The sequence below is a fragment of the Nesoenas mayeri genome (assembly GCF_963082525.1).
Source record: "Nesoenas mayeri genome assembly, chromosome: 1".
Classification (NCBI taxonomy): domain Eukaryota; kingdom Metazoa; phylum Chordata; class Aves; order Columbiformes; family Columbidae; genus Nesoenas; species Nesoenas mayeri.
Genome location: NC_137541.1, coordinates 84,030,097 through 84,049,395, shown reverse-complemented (window position 1 = coordinate 84,049,395; position 19,299 = coordinate 84,030,097). Strand labels below are relative to the sequence as shown.

Below are 19,299 nucleotides of genomic sequence, written 5' to 3'. Positions count from 1 at the left end.
TTCTGGAATTTTCATTACCAGGTTTCCATCCTCAAATGTTATTACGGCATCCAATGTGGTCAATAAATCCCGTCCTAAAAGGGAAACTGGACAGTCTGGAACATATAAGAACTTGTGGGTTAATTCCTTTCCTCCAAAACACAAATCTAAGGGTTGTAGGAATGGCCGTACTTCTTCCTTCCCTGTGGCACCAACAATCGTTGTCGTTTTATGACCTACTGTTCCCTGTAAGGAATTTAGCACAGAATAGGTAGCCCCTGTGTCCACAAAAAATCTCACATCCTCGTCTCCCACTTGTACCGTCACTAAGGGCTCCTTATTCTGGGTATCCATTTTTGTGCTTTCATATAGTCAGCTGTCATTACTATACTCCCCCAGCACCATAGTTTGTACTGCATTTCCTACTGCATTTGGTACCCAACTCATGGAACCGGGACAGTTCGGGCATTCGTTTTTCCAGTGTCCTTGCTGCTTACAATAAGCACATTGATTTGAACCAAGCTTTACAACAGGTCCCAAAGGAATTCCCTGAACATTCCAAAAACCACGCCCTTGACCGTTTCTAATTCATCTACCACGGACTCCTGTTCCTACTCCCCCACCTTGTCCTTGGACAACAGGTCTTGCTGATAATGCCTTGACTGTTCCTTTTCTCTCTTATTATTAACTTTCCAGGCTGTTTCTAACATAACATCCAGATCTCGTAATTGTGCCCCCTCCAGTTTCTGTAATTTCTTTCGAATATCATCTTGAGACTGTCCTAAGAAAATTAAAGCTAACTGAGCCCTTGCTTGTTCTGTTCTTGCTTGTTCTCCATAGAAACACATGAACACACTCACACAGGAACACACTCATTCTTTGCAATCTACTGTAGCTCCTTCTGCAGTGTGTACAGCAATATTTATTCATGCTACTGGAACACACTTCCCATTCTCCATTCCCCATTAGGATTTGCATGCTGGCTTCTCTCCCATTTCTCTCAGCCTATTATCTACCTATGCTTTCCCAAATCTCAAGGATGGCATACGAAAGATTTTCCAAAATGATTGTAGCTCAACATCACATATGTTTCTAGAAGCATAACCAGAGGATTTTTTCTGTTTTTCTTTCTTTCTTTTTTACCTGGTGAGCTGGAAGTACTGGGTGTGCAGTCACTGTCATCCAGCCACATAGTCTGAACCTTTGAATCCTGTTTTGGAAGGCCCTTAAGGGAGCACCTCAGCTCCTGGAGAGGGCAAAGAAGATGTGTTTTAATAAAGCACTTGGTAAAATCAGGGAGGGTAGCCTGTTAGAGTTCATACACCCACCCTGTCATTCTCCTCTTCCTCAGATGTTTCATTTTCCCTCAAACTACTACAACAACTGCTTACACTGGATGAAGAACGTGAGAATGGCTGCATCACGCAGTATCCTGAAGTCTGACTCCTGAGCATTCTGTGAAATGTAAGCATTCAACATTATCAGGCTTATTGTTACACATAGGCTTGCACTTTTTGTGACATAACTTTATCATATAGTAGTCAGCAACAGGAAATTATTCATCCACAGCTAGTTTTTCCAATTCTGGTGAACTGGCTTGCATTCCTTAATTTCTAGTTGCTACTTCATTTAGTAGAAACACCACTTCTTGTTTCCATGCTGGATAACTATAATCAAAGGACAAGACTGAATTTTTAAGTCACAGACCTAAGTGTCTTCAAGCAGAGTGAGTCAAACCACCTGCATTTAAGCACTGTTAACCTCTAGACATTCATTAAAATCAACAGATGCCTTCACTTTGGAGATTAGAGATTTTAGAAGCCTAAATACAACATGTTGAGGTGTTAAACTGAGTATAAAGGCAAGGCACTACCCAGCCTCGGCCACCCACATCCACTCTCAGCCTATTGTGTTTGGTCTGGTGAAATTCCAGACAGTACAAGGAAGCTATAAAAGCACACTTTCCATGTCATAGAGCTTATGAATTGTTACTGCTATGTTTCCAGACAGTTTTAACAGGAGGAGTAAGGAAAACTTAGAGACATTAACCAGTATTATAGAATTATTAACTAAGAAAATTCAAGGAAGCAATGGGAAGGCACAAACAAATTACTGAGATCTGCATTATTTTAGGATGTCTCAGTGCCAAGCCATTAGGATTGAGTGTCAAGCTCTTGCACAGACATGTCAGAAAGGTCCTCCTGCTTACAGATAGGAACATACCTAGGTGAGGATGCCCTTCCTGGTGATTTTGTATGTGCACAGCTGCCAGTAGCCAGGCTCCTGTAGGTCCATCCCACTAGACTTTTAGCTCCCACAGGGCCATTACAATAGGAACATTCAAAGCAAAATCTATTGGATCACTTGACTGCCACTCTCTCAAATGTCATGGTCACTGAGATAGCCATGATATATACCATGTTTCATATCTGTCAAAAAGGACCCTTTAGGTCAGCTTCTCCCAGCTCAGAATTTGAGATCCACTGCTTACAGTCATCTAGGAGACAGAGCAGTTCATGAGGCTGATAAGCTCACATGGTGGAAGGTGCACTGTGCATGTAAACCTAACATTTATGGTGAAATACTCACTGCCTGCAGAAGAGATCAGCCAATAAGAGAGAGATGAGTGCTTAAAAATGTTAAGAAACCCAAAAAAGCTAGGAGAGGCAAGAAAGATAAGACACCTTCAAGATACTAAATATGTTTATTCCTTCAGAAACACTGCAAAATGTGGCCAGTCTTGACCTACAAGCAGTAATGAAACCTAAAGTCCCAGGCATATCACATGCCAGCATGCAACAGGGAGAACAGTAAAGACAGGGCCAATATAGGCCAAAGGTATTTCCTCAGGAGGTTAGGAAATATATTTTGGAGGAAATGAAGACCAACATGCTTCTCTATTGGCAGAGCAAATCAATAACATGAATTTAAGTGAGTTAGAGCCCAGATTTTTACAAAGTATCTCCTTCTCAGCATCCTTCCTCAGCAGGTTTCTCCATCCTCACCTACTGACCTATGTCATCCAAAGACAGCAGAGACAGAGGTGGAAAGATGTTTGTCTGCTCTTGCCTTCTGCAGGCCAAGCTGTTCTCTTCTGGCTCATCTGAGAAGAGGGGAGGGGAAGAGAAGGAGAGGCACTCAGCAGCAGCCTCTTTCCCTCATCACTAGTAGAGGCTGTTTCAATGGCTGCTAACTGGGCAATGGGAATGGGCTAGAGCCAAAATGCTCCAATAGAAGTTATCTGGACACATCCCTTTCCCAGGACTCCTGCTCCTGGAACTGCCAGTGGAGCATTACATGGTGCCACTTGGTCTCTCCACAGTCCTTGAGGTCCTCTAAGTAAGTTCATGCTCCTCTTAGCCAAGGCTCTCATTTCACCCCAAAAGTCTTGCCAGTATCTTCAGTAGGTAACCAATGACAGAGAAGCATCTGGTCCGCGCTTGATTGGCTTGATGTCCCTACTCAGATGAGTCTAAGGATGGAAAACACAAAAAAACTTTTCCTAGGATTTGGATGTACACAGTACAGTGCTTGATTTTTCAGATGCAACCCAGAAAGCCATCTGATCCTGAGGAGGTTTGCTATGTGGTTACTTAGGCGGGGTTCATTCTTTTAAGTCTGTCCCATGGGAAGAAGGATTATTTGGAAGCCTATCTGGACAGTAAAGCAGAAAAACTAAGGGTAATTGTCCCTGCACGTGGTAGAGAAGCCCAACTGAACAATGCAGTTTCATGGACTGCAAGCTAATCACTGCAGAATGGTGTGTTGGCAATCAGCATGTGAGGAAAGAGAGCGCTACTGTAAAAGAATTAATCTGTGTTCCCTTTACATTATTTCCAGCTTGGTTTTAGCACAACATGGACTAAGGGTTTGATTCGGTCTAGAATCTGTAATTATTATTTAAGACCAGCAGCAACATGCTGAACATTTTTGTGACAGAGAAATTTCCTGTGACACTACTCCCTGGGGAGAACCAGGAGCGGATTGATTGACATACTGCCAGGGATGACATTTTTAATATGGGCTGCAGAAATTGCTCTAGAACCAGCTGGAACTCTTTTTGCATTAGAAATATGCCTATATCACAATCCTGATTTGTGGCTTCACAATTAATGAACAATACTATTTCAGTAGAACTATCTTTGAGATAGCCTGTTAGAATTAAACTCCTAGACTGTTACTGCAATAATGTGCTAATACTGTTTTGGCGAATATAGTGCGCTCTATGTGGTGGAATTCCATGTCCTTGATTCCCTGTCCCAGCTATGATGCAGAAGCTATGACTTGTACATGGGCTGGTCCCTAACTCTGAAATTACAACTCTAACTCTGGCTAATCACCAGTTGTACTAAACTCCATGTTACATCCCACCTTGTAAACAAACTGTCCAGGAAAGAGCTAAACTACCACAACTGTGAAAAGACTTCTTCTGGTGATTGTACAAGTGGTTTTGGATCCAGGACTGGAAAAAGATGCTCAGAGAGAATCCTGGTGACAGAAATAGACTGCCAAATCGTACAGGTCATGCCTCATGTGCATAAACAATATTCATGCAAGTATTGTCAGTGAAATCCCATGGTATGTTTGCTCTCTGAAAGCATGTCATATCAATTTGAAACAGCCATTGCATCTGGTTCACCTCAGCTGATGAATAGACACTGGGGGCTGGGAAGTGGATGAAGCCCGCCATCAAATGTAGAAATCAGGAACAGATGTCAAGAAAGCTTCATCATTTTCTTCCAGGACATGCACACATTCTACAGTATGCTAACCAGAACTAACCAAATTATGAGATGTTTTCTTACTAGGCAGAATTCTTGCTGATTATGCAAGGTTACTTCATCTGCCTAATCAGAGCAAGAGTCCTTCACGTGTGAACCTCTAATTCATTAACAAGGTCCCAGGCAGTATGAGGATGGGGAGGTAGAATAATGTGGTAAGGCTGGAAGGAGTTGCTGACCAATCAGTGATTCCATGTCCTGCATTCTCTCTTATCCTTTGCTGCCAGAGCTAGCATCTTAAATGGTCTATATCTCCTAGCTGTGCTCTCATCCTCCACCAAAATTTTGGACACCCACCTAAACCAAAAACTAGTATCACAAAAACATATTTACCAGAACTCTGCACCTTGGCTGTGACAACATTTTGGGTAGTCGCACAGCTGAACTACTGCAGATAGTCACCAGCCTGCAATTCTTATGGAACTTTGGATCTACCTGGAAGGAAGGCCCTTCCTTATCAGACTTGGCACCTGGAGCAACACAGAGGCCTGGCTCTAGAGCATTTCCCGAAAGTTTCCTAGAGCAGCCCCAGTCCTGAGAAAGGGACATGCCTTACTACAAAGTACTCAGTGCCCTTTTTGCCACAGGTCTCATCCAAGTTCTCATGAAAAAAATCAGGTGTGGCAAGCTGTTCCAGAAAGTCAGCTGCAGTCCTGGATTTAGAGACAGGCTGCTCTGGAATCTTGTAAATGTAAATGTATAGTTTCCATTAAGTCCTGAAGTATCCTAGATAGGATCACATCCCAGCATAATGCAGCTTAGCAACAGCAAAGATGCACTACCAGGAAAGTACATTTTTATATAGTTTTTGACCACCAGAAACTGAAGAACTATTTTGCAGACTACCACGTGAAGTATTTTGCAAGAGTACACTAGGTATGGTATGGCGTACTTTAGCGATGAAACTTAGGTGCAACACATGAAACCCCACTGTAACACTTTAGGGGGACTGAAAACAGACTAGTAGTTCAGACTGGTTTGGAGCAGCAGCGTGAATCCTGCTTGAAGGGGCAGAACTTGAACACAACTCAACATTCCAACAAACCCTTGTCCAAGCTTCTCCATGAAGCTCCAAAATCAACCCAGAGCAAACTACAGAGGAAAAAAATACATGAGTAAGCATGGACAACTGAACTGCTAGGGCTTTGTGTATCCTGTTGGATGCAAACTAACATTACAGTAAAGATACAGCCAAATCACCTTTAAATGGTTCAATCTTTATTCACTGGCTGTTTAAGAAAGCTGACTTACTTACTTGCATGCTTGAATTACTGTTCCATGGCCAGACATACAACTTTTAAGATACTGCAATGCCTGATGTGGACAGTCTTAGTAAATCCTCCAAGAGAGCAAGACATGCACCATGCTTAAGTCAATACCAGACACAGTGAGTGTATTTCAAATACTAAAATTATTTTCAACTCACTTGCTTATCCTCCTGGGGAATTCTGGAGAGCTGGGACTGGAGGATCCATCAGACTTCAGGTCAAAGAAAGTTCCTGGACTGTCCAGCACCTTCCGTATCCTCTCTGCAGTGCCTCTGTTGGGAAAAAATAGAAACCAGCTGTACCCCATGGTCAGAGTTAACTACTATCTATTCTAACACTTTCTTACCAGCCACAATTACAAAGCTGGATCTTTCATATACACATGAAAGTACAGTTGTGTTGAGAAGAGTAGGTTCCTCACATGTGACCTGTTGAGGGCAATATATTAGAAATGGCCAGCTTTAAGCTCCTTTTGAATTGATATAAAAGTTAAAATTAATTTCTGTACTCTCTTTTAATTCTTCCTCTTTTTCTTCTACCCTCCCCATTTCATTGGTCTTAGAAAGTTTTAGGATTGATTAGAGAGTTAATGTATTTATTGCACAAAGAAAAAGGATCCAGCAAATTTCTGTTTCAGGAGGGTTACAATAGTTTTGTTGCTACTAGTACTTGTCAAGATACTTCTGAAGCAAGCTGTCTGTGTAAGTAACTGAAAAGTGGGGTATGTTTAATTAAGGATTGGAAAACTCAGGGTTTTTTTGGGTGAGTTTTGTGGCTTCAGTGATGGAGCTCACAAAGTTCCTCCTGGGTCAGCTCTGCTGTCAGAGCCTGCATACCATTAAACTACAGCTTCAGGGTGAAGTCACACACAGTGTGTTAATCTCTCTTCTGCCAGAGAGACTGCTCCAGTCTCCCCCATTCTTGCTGAGCGTACTTCCCATCAGCCCAGGTACCCATCAGACTCATCCATGAACCAGTTCATGGCAGAACCTGGCAGACAATCCAGTGAAAGTTGATACTTTTTCTGTTAGATTAATGGGCTGAATCAGTTCCATGAAGAGTTCACTGAACATCTGAGCCATCACAAGGAATAGGACAGGATTGGGTAGTTGAAAGAGTTAGTGGGACTGCTTTTCAGTGGCATTGAACCATTAGAACAGACCAGTTGCCGGTTAAACTGCACCTTCAAGAATCAACCAAATAGTTTTTCACAGAACACAAGATAAGGCTCACTGTTCCTCATATCTATAATACGATTACAAATAAACAAAAGGAAAGCTAAATAAACCAAATAACTTACCAATTCCCTCCTAGCAAAGGCCAGGGGAAAAACCAAACCAAAACAAAAACCAACCAAACAAAAACAAAACAGAAAGAAAAGAAATCTAGGGATTTTCCTTATTGTAGAAAACTTTTACAGATCTTTTAAGGGGATAGTGAATAATGTTGTACACAATGTAATGGGTTGGCAGGTGCAGCTGCATAAGGTACAAAACTATTCAAAGTAGTGAGGAGCTATGGCTACTGTGTTGGCTTAGACTGTTACATGGAAGTTGTCTCAGATTTAATTTTTCTCAAAGAAGATTCTATACTGTATTCTATACTATTTTTATTCAGATTAGGTCCTAGGCATCTCATTAAAGAAAGGTCCAAGGGAATACCTAGAAGGGAAAATGTAGTAATTCTTCCTGTTGTGAAATCACTATTTTCCACATTAAAGATAGCTTTTTTCCCCCTTTTACGCTGAGTCTGTAAGCTGTCCCCCGGAATTCTTGCACCTGGAAAAAATGTATATTAGATGCAGAGCACTCATGTGACTTCTGAAACTCTGTATAATCTTGAAAAGGAGCCTCAGCAAGAACTGAGACAAATTTGATTTAACTAAATCTCTTGTGACCAACAGACAACTTTTGAATGGTTAAAATTCTGTCAAATATGCCAAATCACTCCTTGAACCTGTATGTTACCCTTTAAGTATTTCTCACACCATCTAATTTGTTTTGACTTAAAGCTTTTTTTAGAAAATCCTTTTTTTTCAAGGTATCAGAAGTTTTGTCTATTTGAACTTTTTGACACAAAACCAAACAAACAACCAAGCACCCAATTCTCCCTTGCCAAATAGAAGCCTTTAATCTGATTGTTATCTGAAAGTGATGAATACAGAACAGGAGAACCAGGAGTCCTGGAACATATTGCACAATATTTAAGAGTGACATTACTATGTTCCTCCACCCATTTCCTCCCTTCTTCCACTCATATTGATTATTCTCCTTTACAAAGAGCCCTTTTTGTTTTGTTTGTTTCTGTCAATTGTCCATTTCTCCATTAACTCATAATGAGGCTTTTCTTCCCATTCCAACCATTTCCATTTCCATACTCATTCCTGTCAATTACCTTTCTGTCCTTATACATGCCTTTCTATCTCCCCTTTCTCATCTCCTTCTATGTTTTTTTTTTTTTTCTGTCTTTGTCTCATCTTCCCACGGCTCATACCTCTTTTCCTCCCGTATGTTCTCAATGCCAATGGCACTACGCCGTCGCCCATGGAACCAGCTAGCTCGAGTACGTGAGGGGCTCCTACCAGGCAAGGCAAAAGACTAGAAAAAAGGAAAGTGTGACAGAAAAGAGAGCGGGAAACATGACGGGAAACACTGTGGAGAACTGAAAGCATGGAAGAGAGTTTGCAATGTGGATCCAGATCCTCTCCTTTGCTTTGCAATACAATAGAACAGCTCAGCTCCACTGGTGCAAGGAGTACTTTCTGTCAGTGAGAAACATAATCTAGGGCTTACAAAGGTGGTACAAGAAAGAGACTGAAAGATACAGAAACAAAGTCAGAACAAGATACACAGCCACTATACAGAGAAAGAGGCTCAGGAAGGGAGGTATCCCCATGTGATGAGAGAAGGAGAGGCAGAATCAGGAAGGCAGAGAAAAATAGAAGTTAAAGGAGAGAAGGAGGCAGCAAACTCATCATTACTACGCTGTGAATTAGTTGTGCTGACATAAGGAATGCATACAACTGAGGAAACTGTCACCAATAAATTTCCATACTGAAAGGAACCTTCTTGGCTTACTCAGAGATGTGTTTTTGCAGTTTGCCTGTATACTGACATCACTAGTGCAAAGACCATAATCAGCTAGATGCACTTTGGCCAAAGTGACCATAATTCCAGTATCAGAAACATGGATTCTTTTCTGGTAACATTTGTCATGGATTTGTTATGCTCACACTGATCACATACGTTTGGTATCCTTATCAAATAAGAAAGCCTTTGATAGTGACTAGAAATATTCACTCTTTCTCACCCCAAACTTTATTAACTCTGCTATTTGTTCCCAACATACAAATTATGTTTACAGCAAAAACGCACCTTGAATAAGCATTGCACACCTGTTTATATTACAGAAAAGAATCTGATTGGTGAAATTGAAGAAAATGGAACAGATCTAGTGTCTTTATATTCTCAGCTCTTGCCATATGAGAATACAGCACCATTCTAGTCAAACCACAGTACATGCATTTTTTTAAGGTATGGCAACATACAGGATCTAATCCAGGATAGATATCTGATGCAGAATCATGTTTGGCTTTCTCCTCCCAGTCTGCATCAATCTCAGCTCTAGTTTACACATGAACTGAGGCTAGAGATAGGCACAGACAAAACAGATTGCAACACGTGCTGTCACCACTTGTGAGATGGGATTGTACAACAGAAAGACATTCACAGAAAGACAAAAGGACAAACTAATAGGGAAAGAGAACTAAGAATGTATGGATGGCTCACAAAGGTATGCCAGGTTTCTTCTTACAGCCCACTCAAATACCTTACCGCAGCAATGGCCTTAGGGCCCTCGGTGACACTCTGGCTGAGGGCAAGGCCAGGTGTAGCTGGGCGGCTGGGCAGGGTGGCTGGCTGCTGCTTTCTCATGGATATCCCCATGGTATCCAGGCTCTGGCTGCGGCCTCTAATCACCCGCTGAACAGTGGGGAAGCAGGGAAACAAACAAACACAGATACACATATAGACCTGCACACAGTAGAGCAGTAGGAAAAGTACCACAGTTTGGGTGGAAAGGTGTGATAAACCAGCACCAAAACCACAGAAATCCTAATTCCTAGAAGACAGCATCTTAGATATTACCCATTTTTGGTCCTAGCCAATTCATGGAGCTCACTGCCAGTGGAGATCTCTTCCTCAAGTTTATTCTCTACTTTCACTTCCCTTTTCCTGTTGCAAAAAATAGAGATTCCCTACCAGTATCCCAGCAGATTGGATAAGACAGCATAATCTGAAGAATTCTTACCCAGTACAGGCTACAAAACAGAAAATCAAACTCCTGTTCAAGACTGTAAGGTTCAGTCTTGCATGAACTTGGGTGTTGGTTCCAAAGGGAAAGGAGCCATACTAAAGTCTGCAGCATCTGGAAAAGCTATTTTTGAGTTTACTCAGCCTTTTCCAGCCTTCTGCAAAGGTCATATGTCTACATGACATGCAAATCACAGCATCTGCTATAAGTCAGAAAAGGACATTTTGGGATAATTAGTGTAGGACCCAGATGGGTAGGAAATTCCTGTTTAGCAGCAAAGGCAGGATAGACTGATTGTATGTAAAAACACACCTCATCAAAGCATCCCAGTTCTGACCAAAGCTACGCATATAACTATATGTAAATGGATTAGTTTGACAGCCCTTAACAACTCTAACTAGCCCACCATGGTCATCTGAAGAAATAATGTATTTCTCTGTCCAGACAGCTAACTTACACAAAAGAAGTGGTGAGGCACTTCCACAGAAGTGGGAGAGGAAAAGTAGATAGGAAAATGATATAAGATTCTCAGTTCAAAACTCAGTTTTCCTGTTTGTACAAAAACTTTCCTATCTCGTATCATCTTGATCACTTTTAAAATAAGTTCTGCCACCTGATTAAAAAAAAAAAAAAAAAAAGAAAAAGAAAAAGAACAAAGTGTAATCTACACTGAACAAAAGAAAGTAAATTATCTCTGACTTTTAGAGAGTAAGTAAAGCATCACAGTTTCTCTAGATGGTACACTCACAGATACATTAGAAACGCTCTTGCAGTGGCTCTTGCAAATATTTCAGTTATGAGGAAAATTAAGTGAAAGAGATATGCTGTAGGAACTGAAAGCTGCTTGCTACTAGGTATTACTATTCCTCTTGCAAACACTCATTCCTTTTTCTGTAAGTCATGGAGTGACACGTCGTCTAACATTAGACGACAGCATGAAGCATAAAGAATTTCATTTCTTAGGGACAATAAGGAATTCCACCCTAAGCCACACTGTAGCTCTGTAGAAAGGCGCACAGGAAGGGGAAAAATTTTTCTTGAGACATATGGCAAAGGACAGTTGAAGATGCTCTAGAGAAAGGCTGCTGGATTGAAAGACTTCTTCTGTCTCACCCTAAGCACAGCTGACCAGCAGGGTGAATATTCCTTGGAGGGACACACAATGAGCTTGAGAAAATTATGAGCAACTGGGTAAAGGAATCAATCCACTATGGCTCACCTTGAAATTCTCAAGGAAGCTCCCACTGCCATTCTCTATCTTGTCATCCTCCCCTATGGGCAACCCCATCATACTGCGGCTGCGAAGCTGCAGCTCCTCAAAAAGGCTCTCCAAGAGGGCACTCCGAGTTCTTTTCTGCGTCAACATTAGGAATGAAAACACAACTATTATTGGGGGCGGAGGGATTATTTTTCCTGTTTTTGCAATGTCTCACGTCTATCTTAAAAAAACAAAAACAAAACCAAACATCATGAAGATTATTTTAAACAGTATGAAGTGGTTTTAGATGTGGTTTTAGTGGTTTAGATTTTATGGAACATATTACAATAGTACCTAGCCATTTTAAACTCTTTCTAAAGCAAGTCATAAAGGACACCGGTACTTTTTTTACAGGTGATGAAAAAGAGGCATGAATTGAGGGCATTTTTTTCTAGATCAGGTAAGCAGCAGAGTGTGGAACAGAATTTTAGTACCTTGAACCAAAATCAGTGAGATCAGTACACATCCTGCAGCACAATACTGAGTTTCAGCTAAAACAGAATTTCCTCCAGCAAAATGCATGCATCATATTCCCACTCTTACTTGAGGATTAGATCTTTACATTAGGAGGTACCTGTTCATATTCTATCACACCTGCTGTGAAATACAAAGGAAGTATCACATAGCCAAGTATCATAACATTTCATCTTCCTTTTTTAAGCAACACAAAATAAGAAGTAAAAAGTTATACTGTATTTTCTTAATCTGGCAGTAATATAATTTTATAATTTTTAATGCAAACAACAAGGTAATAGACCCACCTCTAATTTAGCAAATTTATCAGCTCGATAGCAGCTGTACTCAGCATTGATGAGCTTGGCCAAAAGGAATTCACGAAACTCTGCACTCTGCAAAACAGGATGAAGACTAGACTAGAAATGAAAACAATAATAAAAATATCACATGAGAAAAGCTCTGCCTTTCTGCTCTTTAGACCTCCAAAGTCATGTAGCCAGACTGACAACACTGACTCAGAACTCCAGGGTATGTACCATATTACCCTGCCATCTAACAGTGGACAAGAGAAACAAACCTTTCTAAATATGGCTGGATTTGGCAGAGGGGGTCCAAAGAAGGGGACCATATTACCATATTACCCTGCCATCTAACAGTGGACAAGAGAAACAAACCTTTCTAAATATGGCTGGATTTGGCAGAGGGGGTCCAAAGAAGGGGACGTCATCTCGAGCTGTGACTGAAACCTGAAAAAATATAAGGGGGAAAAAATAAGTATCATAACACAAGTGAGACTATCAAAGCCTTCAGACTGCTATGGTATATCTGATCCCTCCTGAATAATTCACATATCGAAAAGAACTCAAATATGTTATCCCATGCATCCAGCTCTTTCTGAACTCAGTGAATAAATGTGCTGATTTATCTTCCAGAAATTCAGTCAGCTAGATGTGCACACAGTAAAAGCAACAAAACCAATAAAGTGAATTGGTTTTTAGAAATCTTTAATAACAAGCAGTATATTTGGAAAAAAAAAAAAAAAGCTTCTATTCAGCCGGCAAGATTTACCTCCACTAGAAGAACCTCTGTCAATGTGATTATAGTGATCTTTTTTTTTTCTTTTTTTTGACAGAGAATTTTCAGTGAAACTACACTGCACAGTGAGGGGAGTATCTCAGTGACACCACCTCTCTGAGACACATATGGTACACATACAAAAGCACTTTCTCAGCAAGAGATAAGGATATCCATGTGGTTTTTTGTCTTTTTTTTTTTTTAACCGTGCTCCTGCCCGACATATCAATGCCAAAAAAGTAACTGTAATGAAGTTTTTATATAGTCAGTTGGCTCTTCACACCATTTACTTGTAATTATACACAGCTATCTTACCAGATACACACAGCAATTAAGAATATTTCACAGGCTTTTTTTCGCCAAGTTTGATGTGGTAGTTCAGATTTCTCACATCATAGGCCAGCACCCTTAATTACAAGGCCTCTCACACCCTCCCAATAGATATCTACCAGTTAAAATCCTGCCTTGCATTTTGTCAGGCATGTTAGCATCATATCTGTGCCTCGCAAAATTATGGAGAAGATTATTCTAGAAGTTACTGAAAAACATCTGAATGACAACACAGTCCTGCTTAACAAACTTAATTTCTTGCTACGACAAGGTTACCCACCTAGTTTACCAAGGGAAGCCTGTCGATGTGATCTTTTTGGATTTCAGTAAAGCCTTTGATACTGTCTCTCACAGCATCCTCCTGGACAAGATGTCCAGCATACAGCTGGAAAAACACTTGTGGGTGAGTAATTGGCTGATGGGCTGGGCTCAGAGGGTTCTAGTAAGTGGGGTTATGTCAGGTGGTGACCAGTCACTAGTGGGGTTCCTCAGGGATCCATCTTAGGGCCAGTGCTGTTCAATGTCTTCATAAATGACTTGGACACAGGACTTGAGGGAATACTAAGTTAGCCAATGACACTAAACTGGGAGGAGCTGTTGACACTCTCAGATGCAGAGAGGCCCTGCAGAGTGATCTGAGCAAATTGGAGAAATGGGCAATCACCAACTGCATGAAATTCAACAAGGGCAAGTGCCAGATATTGCACCTGGGGCACCGCAGCCCTGGCTGTACATACAGACTGGGGAACAAGATACTGGAGAGCAGTTCCGTGGAGAGGCATCTGAGGGTTCTGGTCAACAGCAAGTTGAACATGAGCCACCAGTGTGTCCTGGCTGTCAAGAGGGCCAACCATGTCCTGGGTTGCATCAAGCACAGCATTGCCAGCTGGACCAGGGAAGTGATTGTCCCGCTCTCCTCTGCACTGGTGTGGCCTCACTTGGAGCACTGTGTGCAGTTCTGGGCACCACGGTATAAAAAAAGATACTGGAGAGTGTCCAGAAGAGGGCTACAAAGTTGGTGAAGGGTTTGGAGGGGAAGCCATATGAGGAGCAGCTAAAGTCACTTGGTTTGTTCAGCCTGGAGGAGGGTGTTGTGTATTGATAAGGATCATGGCTGAAAACATTGTAGCGAAACTAGTTCATCCAGCCACAGGAGATGACACATTCAGTATAGGGTGAACTGCGATTTACATATCAACAACAAGCTAACAAGCCACAGCCCAGGCCAGCTGGCCAATACTGGAGGTGGGGGATGAGCTGGAGGGTACATAGCTCCATCTTCTGATATGCACAGCTTGGCAAACAAAGGGGAAAAGCTCAGACCCTTCAACATGGCCCCGGATTTGTCGAGACTTGTCGATCTTTCGCAGTCACCCCTTTCCCCCGCAGACTCTTCTCTACTCGGAGGGCTATAAAAAAAGCTCGCTTAAAACAGCACTGATAGGGAATCCACCATCCTGAGGACCCTCAGCCCACCAGCCTCACCACGGGAACTAGACTAGACATCGGAGGGTGCTGCCCCCCTAAACTACAAACCCCAGCATCCTCGCTGCGGGACACCGGAGGGCATACACACATCTCATCATCCACGCTGTGGAGCCCTAAGAGTGACTGGATCCCTCATCTGTTTTTTTCTTCCTTTCTCTCTGCTCTTTCCGTCTCTCCTTTTTTCTATACCCCCATTTCTTTGTCTCTCCTTCTGTGAATGGTGATATATTACTCTCTTTCTCTCTCTCTTACACCTTAGTTTTCCTTCCCTCTGTACCACTCTTTTTCTCTCTCTCTTCCTTTTGAACATATAAGAGTAACATTATCTTAAGCTCTGCTGTTGGATTCTTCTAAGTCCCATATTATAGCTACTAATGGTTGCCAATACATGGCTCGTAGTAGGACTCTTGCTGTTAATGTATTGATAAGTTCTGTGATATCATAAACTATTTTTGCAAAGCCACTATTTGCTGTAACTAGTATTCCAACACATACTTTTAGTAAAACTCATAACTGAATTGGACCCCTGGAGTGATTGTCTGTCATTCACTTCACATAACCGCACAGAATTAACCGACAGTTAACTCACACCTGGTCTCATCTGTTGAGTCAGGGCGTGTGTCGCATTCAGAGTTAACTCATCCCTCATCCCATCTGTTGGGACAGAACAGAGGGGAGGCTCTACAGCTTCCTCACAAGGGGAGAAGGAGGGGCAGGCACTGATCTCTTCTCTCTGGTGACCAATGACAGAACCCAAGGGAATAGCAGGAAGATGTGCCAGAGGAGGTTCAGGTTGGATATGAGGAAAAGGTTCTTCACCCAGAGGGTAGTGGAGCATTGGAACAGGCTCCCGAGGGAGGTGTCACAGCCTGTCAATATTCAAGAAAAGACTAGACAGTGCCATCAGGCATACAATGTGAACTGTGGGGTTGTCATATGCAGGAACAGGAGGAGATGGACTCGATGATCCCTGTGGGTCCCTTTCAACTCAGGACATTCTATGATTTTAATTTTCTCATTGCAAAAATTGATTCAAATAAATAAATGCCATTAATATTCCAATTTAACCACAAGGCACTAAAGCTTAAGTAAATGGGAAAATGGATGGAAAAAAATTTTCCTTCAGTCTCTTAAGTACTAGAATACTCTCAAGGCAGAATGAGTTAAACGCCCTTTTGAAAAGCCTTTACAGAAAATCCTGCATTGGCTCTAGGGTCCTGACTGGGACTATTTCATTAAATGATACAGGCAACCCTATTACAGTAACCAAAACAATGGCATTGCAGACAGGGAAAGATGAAAACAATAGTAGGAAGAGACAAGACAAACGGTAACCTTCCCCAGCTCTTTCTCATGTCATTAAATGAAATCCAGTAAATTTCTGTGCCCTATAAAACAGAAAGCAAGACAAGAACTAGGACCCTATGCCCCTCATCAACATGAAGCTATCAATGTTCCTTGTGCTATGTCCCTGATCAATATGAAGCTATCATATATACCAGGCTCCCCATAGCACAAGGAACAATAGAAGGTGGTTACTCCACTCCCAGCACACTTGTTGGTGGGAAAAGAGATGGGTATCCTGTCCAAATTTTTATATTCTCGGTGTTCTTGTAGATTTCCAAGGCATAAGGACCAAATCAACATTTCTACATAATACGAGACATAGCACTTTGATTAAAATGTTTCTACAATAGAAACATCACAGAACCTGAGCTTCTGTATATTTTCTTCTCTCTCAGCATGACTGAAAGTTGAGCATAAAGTTACATAGGCATCCATACAGAGTCATGTTACAGTGAAAGAGCTGTGTGCAAAAGCTGCAGACAGGGAATTGGTTTTCTAGTAGAGCTTCTTTCAACTGGAGGGCCCAAACAGGTAGCACTTCCCTGACAGATGGGAATCCTGTTCTGGGATCCCCTGAAGCAGATGTAGCTGGTTTGAATTCCATAGATTAGGCCAACCAGCTGCATCTGAGCTGCAGTCTCCGGCAGGGCAACCTCTCAGCGCTGTGCTCTGCAGCATGAGCAATGCAGACATAGCTTTCAGTTAGGTGAATGAGTTTTACCTGACTTATATGATGCAAGCAATACATCCCCCAAAATGGCATAAATTTTTCCTTGTGCTCTTTGATGTAAACAACAACAACAACAAAAAATCTGAATTTGTCCTGCTTCAATTCCCAAGCTTTAAGCTTCAGAAATTCATCAGCCCCTTTGAAAAACATACAAGTATATTCTAGTTCCATGTGTAGATTCTTAATAAATTGATTGAATTACTCTTTCATTTTCTGTTTGCTAGGTAGAGGCACTAAGCAGTCCTGCAGTAAAACACTTGCATTCCAGAATCTTGGTCTTCGTCAGCCTCACCTCCTAGCCCCATCCAGATAAAAATGTATTTATGAAATCTGAATACTCAACAAACATGAACAGAGATTGCTAAATAGCAGCAACCACACTAAATAGGGAGGACCTATGTGAACCTATAGAATAGAGAACAGCATAGCAGACTGGAGACTCCTGGTCAGAGAACAGAGAGTGTGTGAAGGGCAAGGAGAGATGGTGGCAGCTACTGGATTTCTAGGTCTACTGGTAATAGATCTAATTATTGCCTTTCACTGAAAATTGATCCAAAGAAATAAATACCATTAATATTCCATATTGATCAAGTTTGCTAAAAGTGCAAGCAGAGCTGTTAGGATGACAGCTGGCTGAATCCGCACCTCTTCCAAAAGCCCAAGAACAGGTTTCCACTTCAAGGATCAATATCAGCAAATCAGTACAGAGGAATCTATTGGCTCTGTTCACCTTGTAGAAAGTGTCCCCAGTTGTGTCATGAGTGAGCTGAACTACCACATAAGCGTGTAGGAAATTAGAAGCAATCATATCAGGGACAAAAGGTGTGCTTTCATCCTGGAAGATGATGGCTACAATGTCATTCCCAATGTGACGCTTCCACTGAAGCTAGAGACAGAAAAATAATAAAGTGAGAAGGCAGGTGAAAAAGAGTAGAACAGTACAATGGGCCCTTAAATACCAGTCTATTTAACATCTTCAGTCCATCTGTTGAACCAAACCCCTCATCAATTAATTTTACCATTACTCCAGCTATAATTCCCACTGTTATGCAATTAGGCATTCGCCCCTCTAACTAGCCCCACATTGAATACCCCTCCTCTCTTAGCCACACAGCTGAATTCCTTAGTTCCCCTTCCAATACCTGCTGGGAATCTCCCTCTGTGAAGGGCAGCTTTGTAGACACAGGAAACATGATCTCCTTGCCTCGGAAATTTGTATACACTGACTCAGTGCCCGTTTGACATCTAGTGACATCCAAGCCTCCCCGAAACCTGAGCAAATCCATACCACACCATAGATAAGGCAGGACAGAGATGAGGAAGTGGAAAGAAATGAAAATATATCAGTAACAGTACCTTGGTACATCAATATTATCAAAGGTGATTTTAAGAAATCACTGATAGTGGGGCATCACATCTTCCCAAAACAAATGCACTGCCTGAAGCAGCACAATGTTTCTGCTGATGAACATGCTCGCTAAAAGCTATGAAGCTAAACCAGGAATCCTCAAAGGAGCTACTTTATTTGGCATTCTTCTGAGAAACACAAACCGTATTTTAGAACTACCAAAAGGACAGGCTACCCCACAGAAAGAGACTGAAACAATACTGACCCCTATTATTGTGAAACAAACTTACATTCGCACAGTCAAATAAAATTATTCTCTGCTGCCACTGTGGGTCAGATTGAGACACCAGAAGAGAAACGAAACACACCATGCCTTAAAGCGAAAGAGCAACAGGGCGCACTGCGCAGGATTGTCCCTGATCTATAGCTGAGAGCAAACACTTGTGTGCTTGTCAGAGAGATTGTGTCTTGCGTGTAAGTGTCTGGGAGTCTGGCACAGGTCAGTGTGGTTGATTCGATAATCAACGTCTAGGATACTTGCAGAGCGGTCCCTGTTGGTGTGGGGACAGTCTGCGTGTAAGTTAGTCTGTGCTCGTTAGCGCCTGCTGTATCTATCCGTCGCTCTGCACGCGTGTGGGTCCATGTCTTTCTCTCCACAAGCATGTGAACTGATTTCGTCGCACATGTGCATCTGTGCTAGTGTTGAGCTCAGCGGAGTGTGCCTCTCGACACTTGGTGTGCTTTGGCTGTGCCTGTGTGTAACACAGCACAGCCATGACTGCTCCAGTGAAGAGAGACCAGGGAAATCATCAAGGCAGAGTCTAGAGGGGAAAACCGAAGAGGGATTGACGTGTGCTCGACAGAGACGGATTCCCTGCGCTGACATTTCTCAGTAACACGAGAAGAAATCAGAGCTGTAGATCGACCGG

The 19,299-nt window shown here is 42.0% G+C and overlaps 1 protein-coding gene across 1 annotated transcript; it reads right to left on the bottom strand.

The window, feature by feature from the left end:
- Nucleotides 1-208: 208 nt before the first annotated feature.
- Nucleotides 209-18,308, bottom strand: LOC308041307 (rap1 GTPase-activating protein 1-like; the record flags this gene model as incomplete). The annotated part of the gene is made up of 11 exons (XM_080345888.1): nt 209-225; nt 1,123-1,225; nt 1,308-1,434; nt 6,187-6,300; nt 8,522-8,625; nt 9,862-10,008; nt 11,559-11,693; nt 12,359-12,445; nt 12,728-12,799; nt 17,753-17,908; nt 18,165-18,308. The coding sequence occupies 11 exons, from the start codon at nt 18,306-18,308 to the stop codon at nt 209-211; spliced, it is 1,206 nt and encodes a 401-aa protein (XP_080202014.1).
- Between the last annotated feature and the right edge of the window lie 991 nt (nt 18,309-19,299).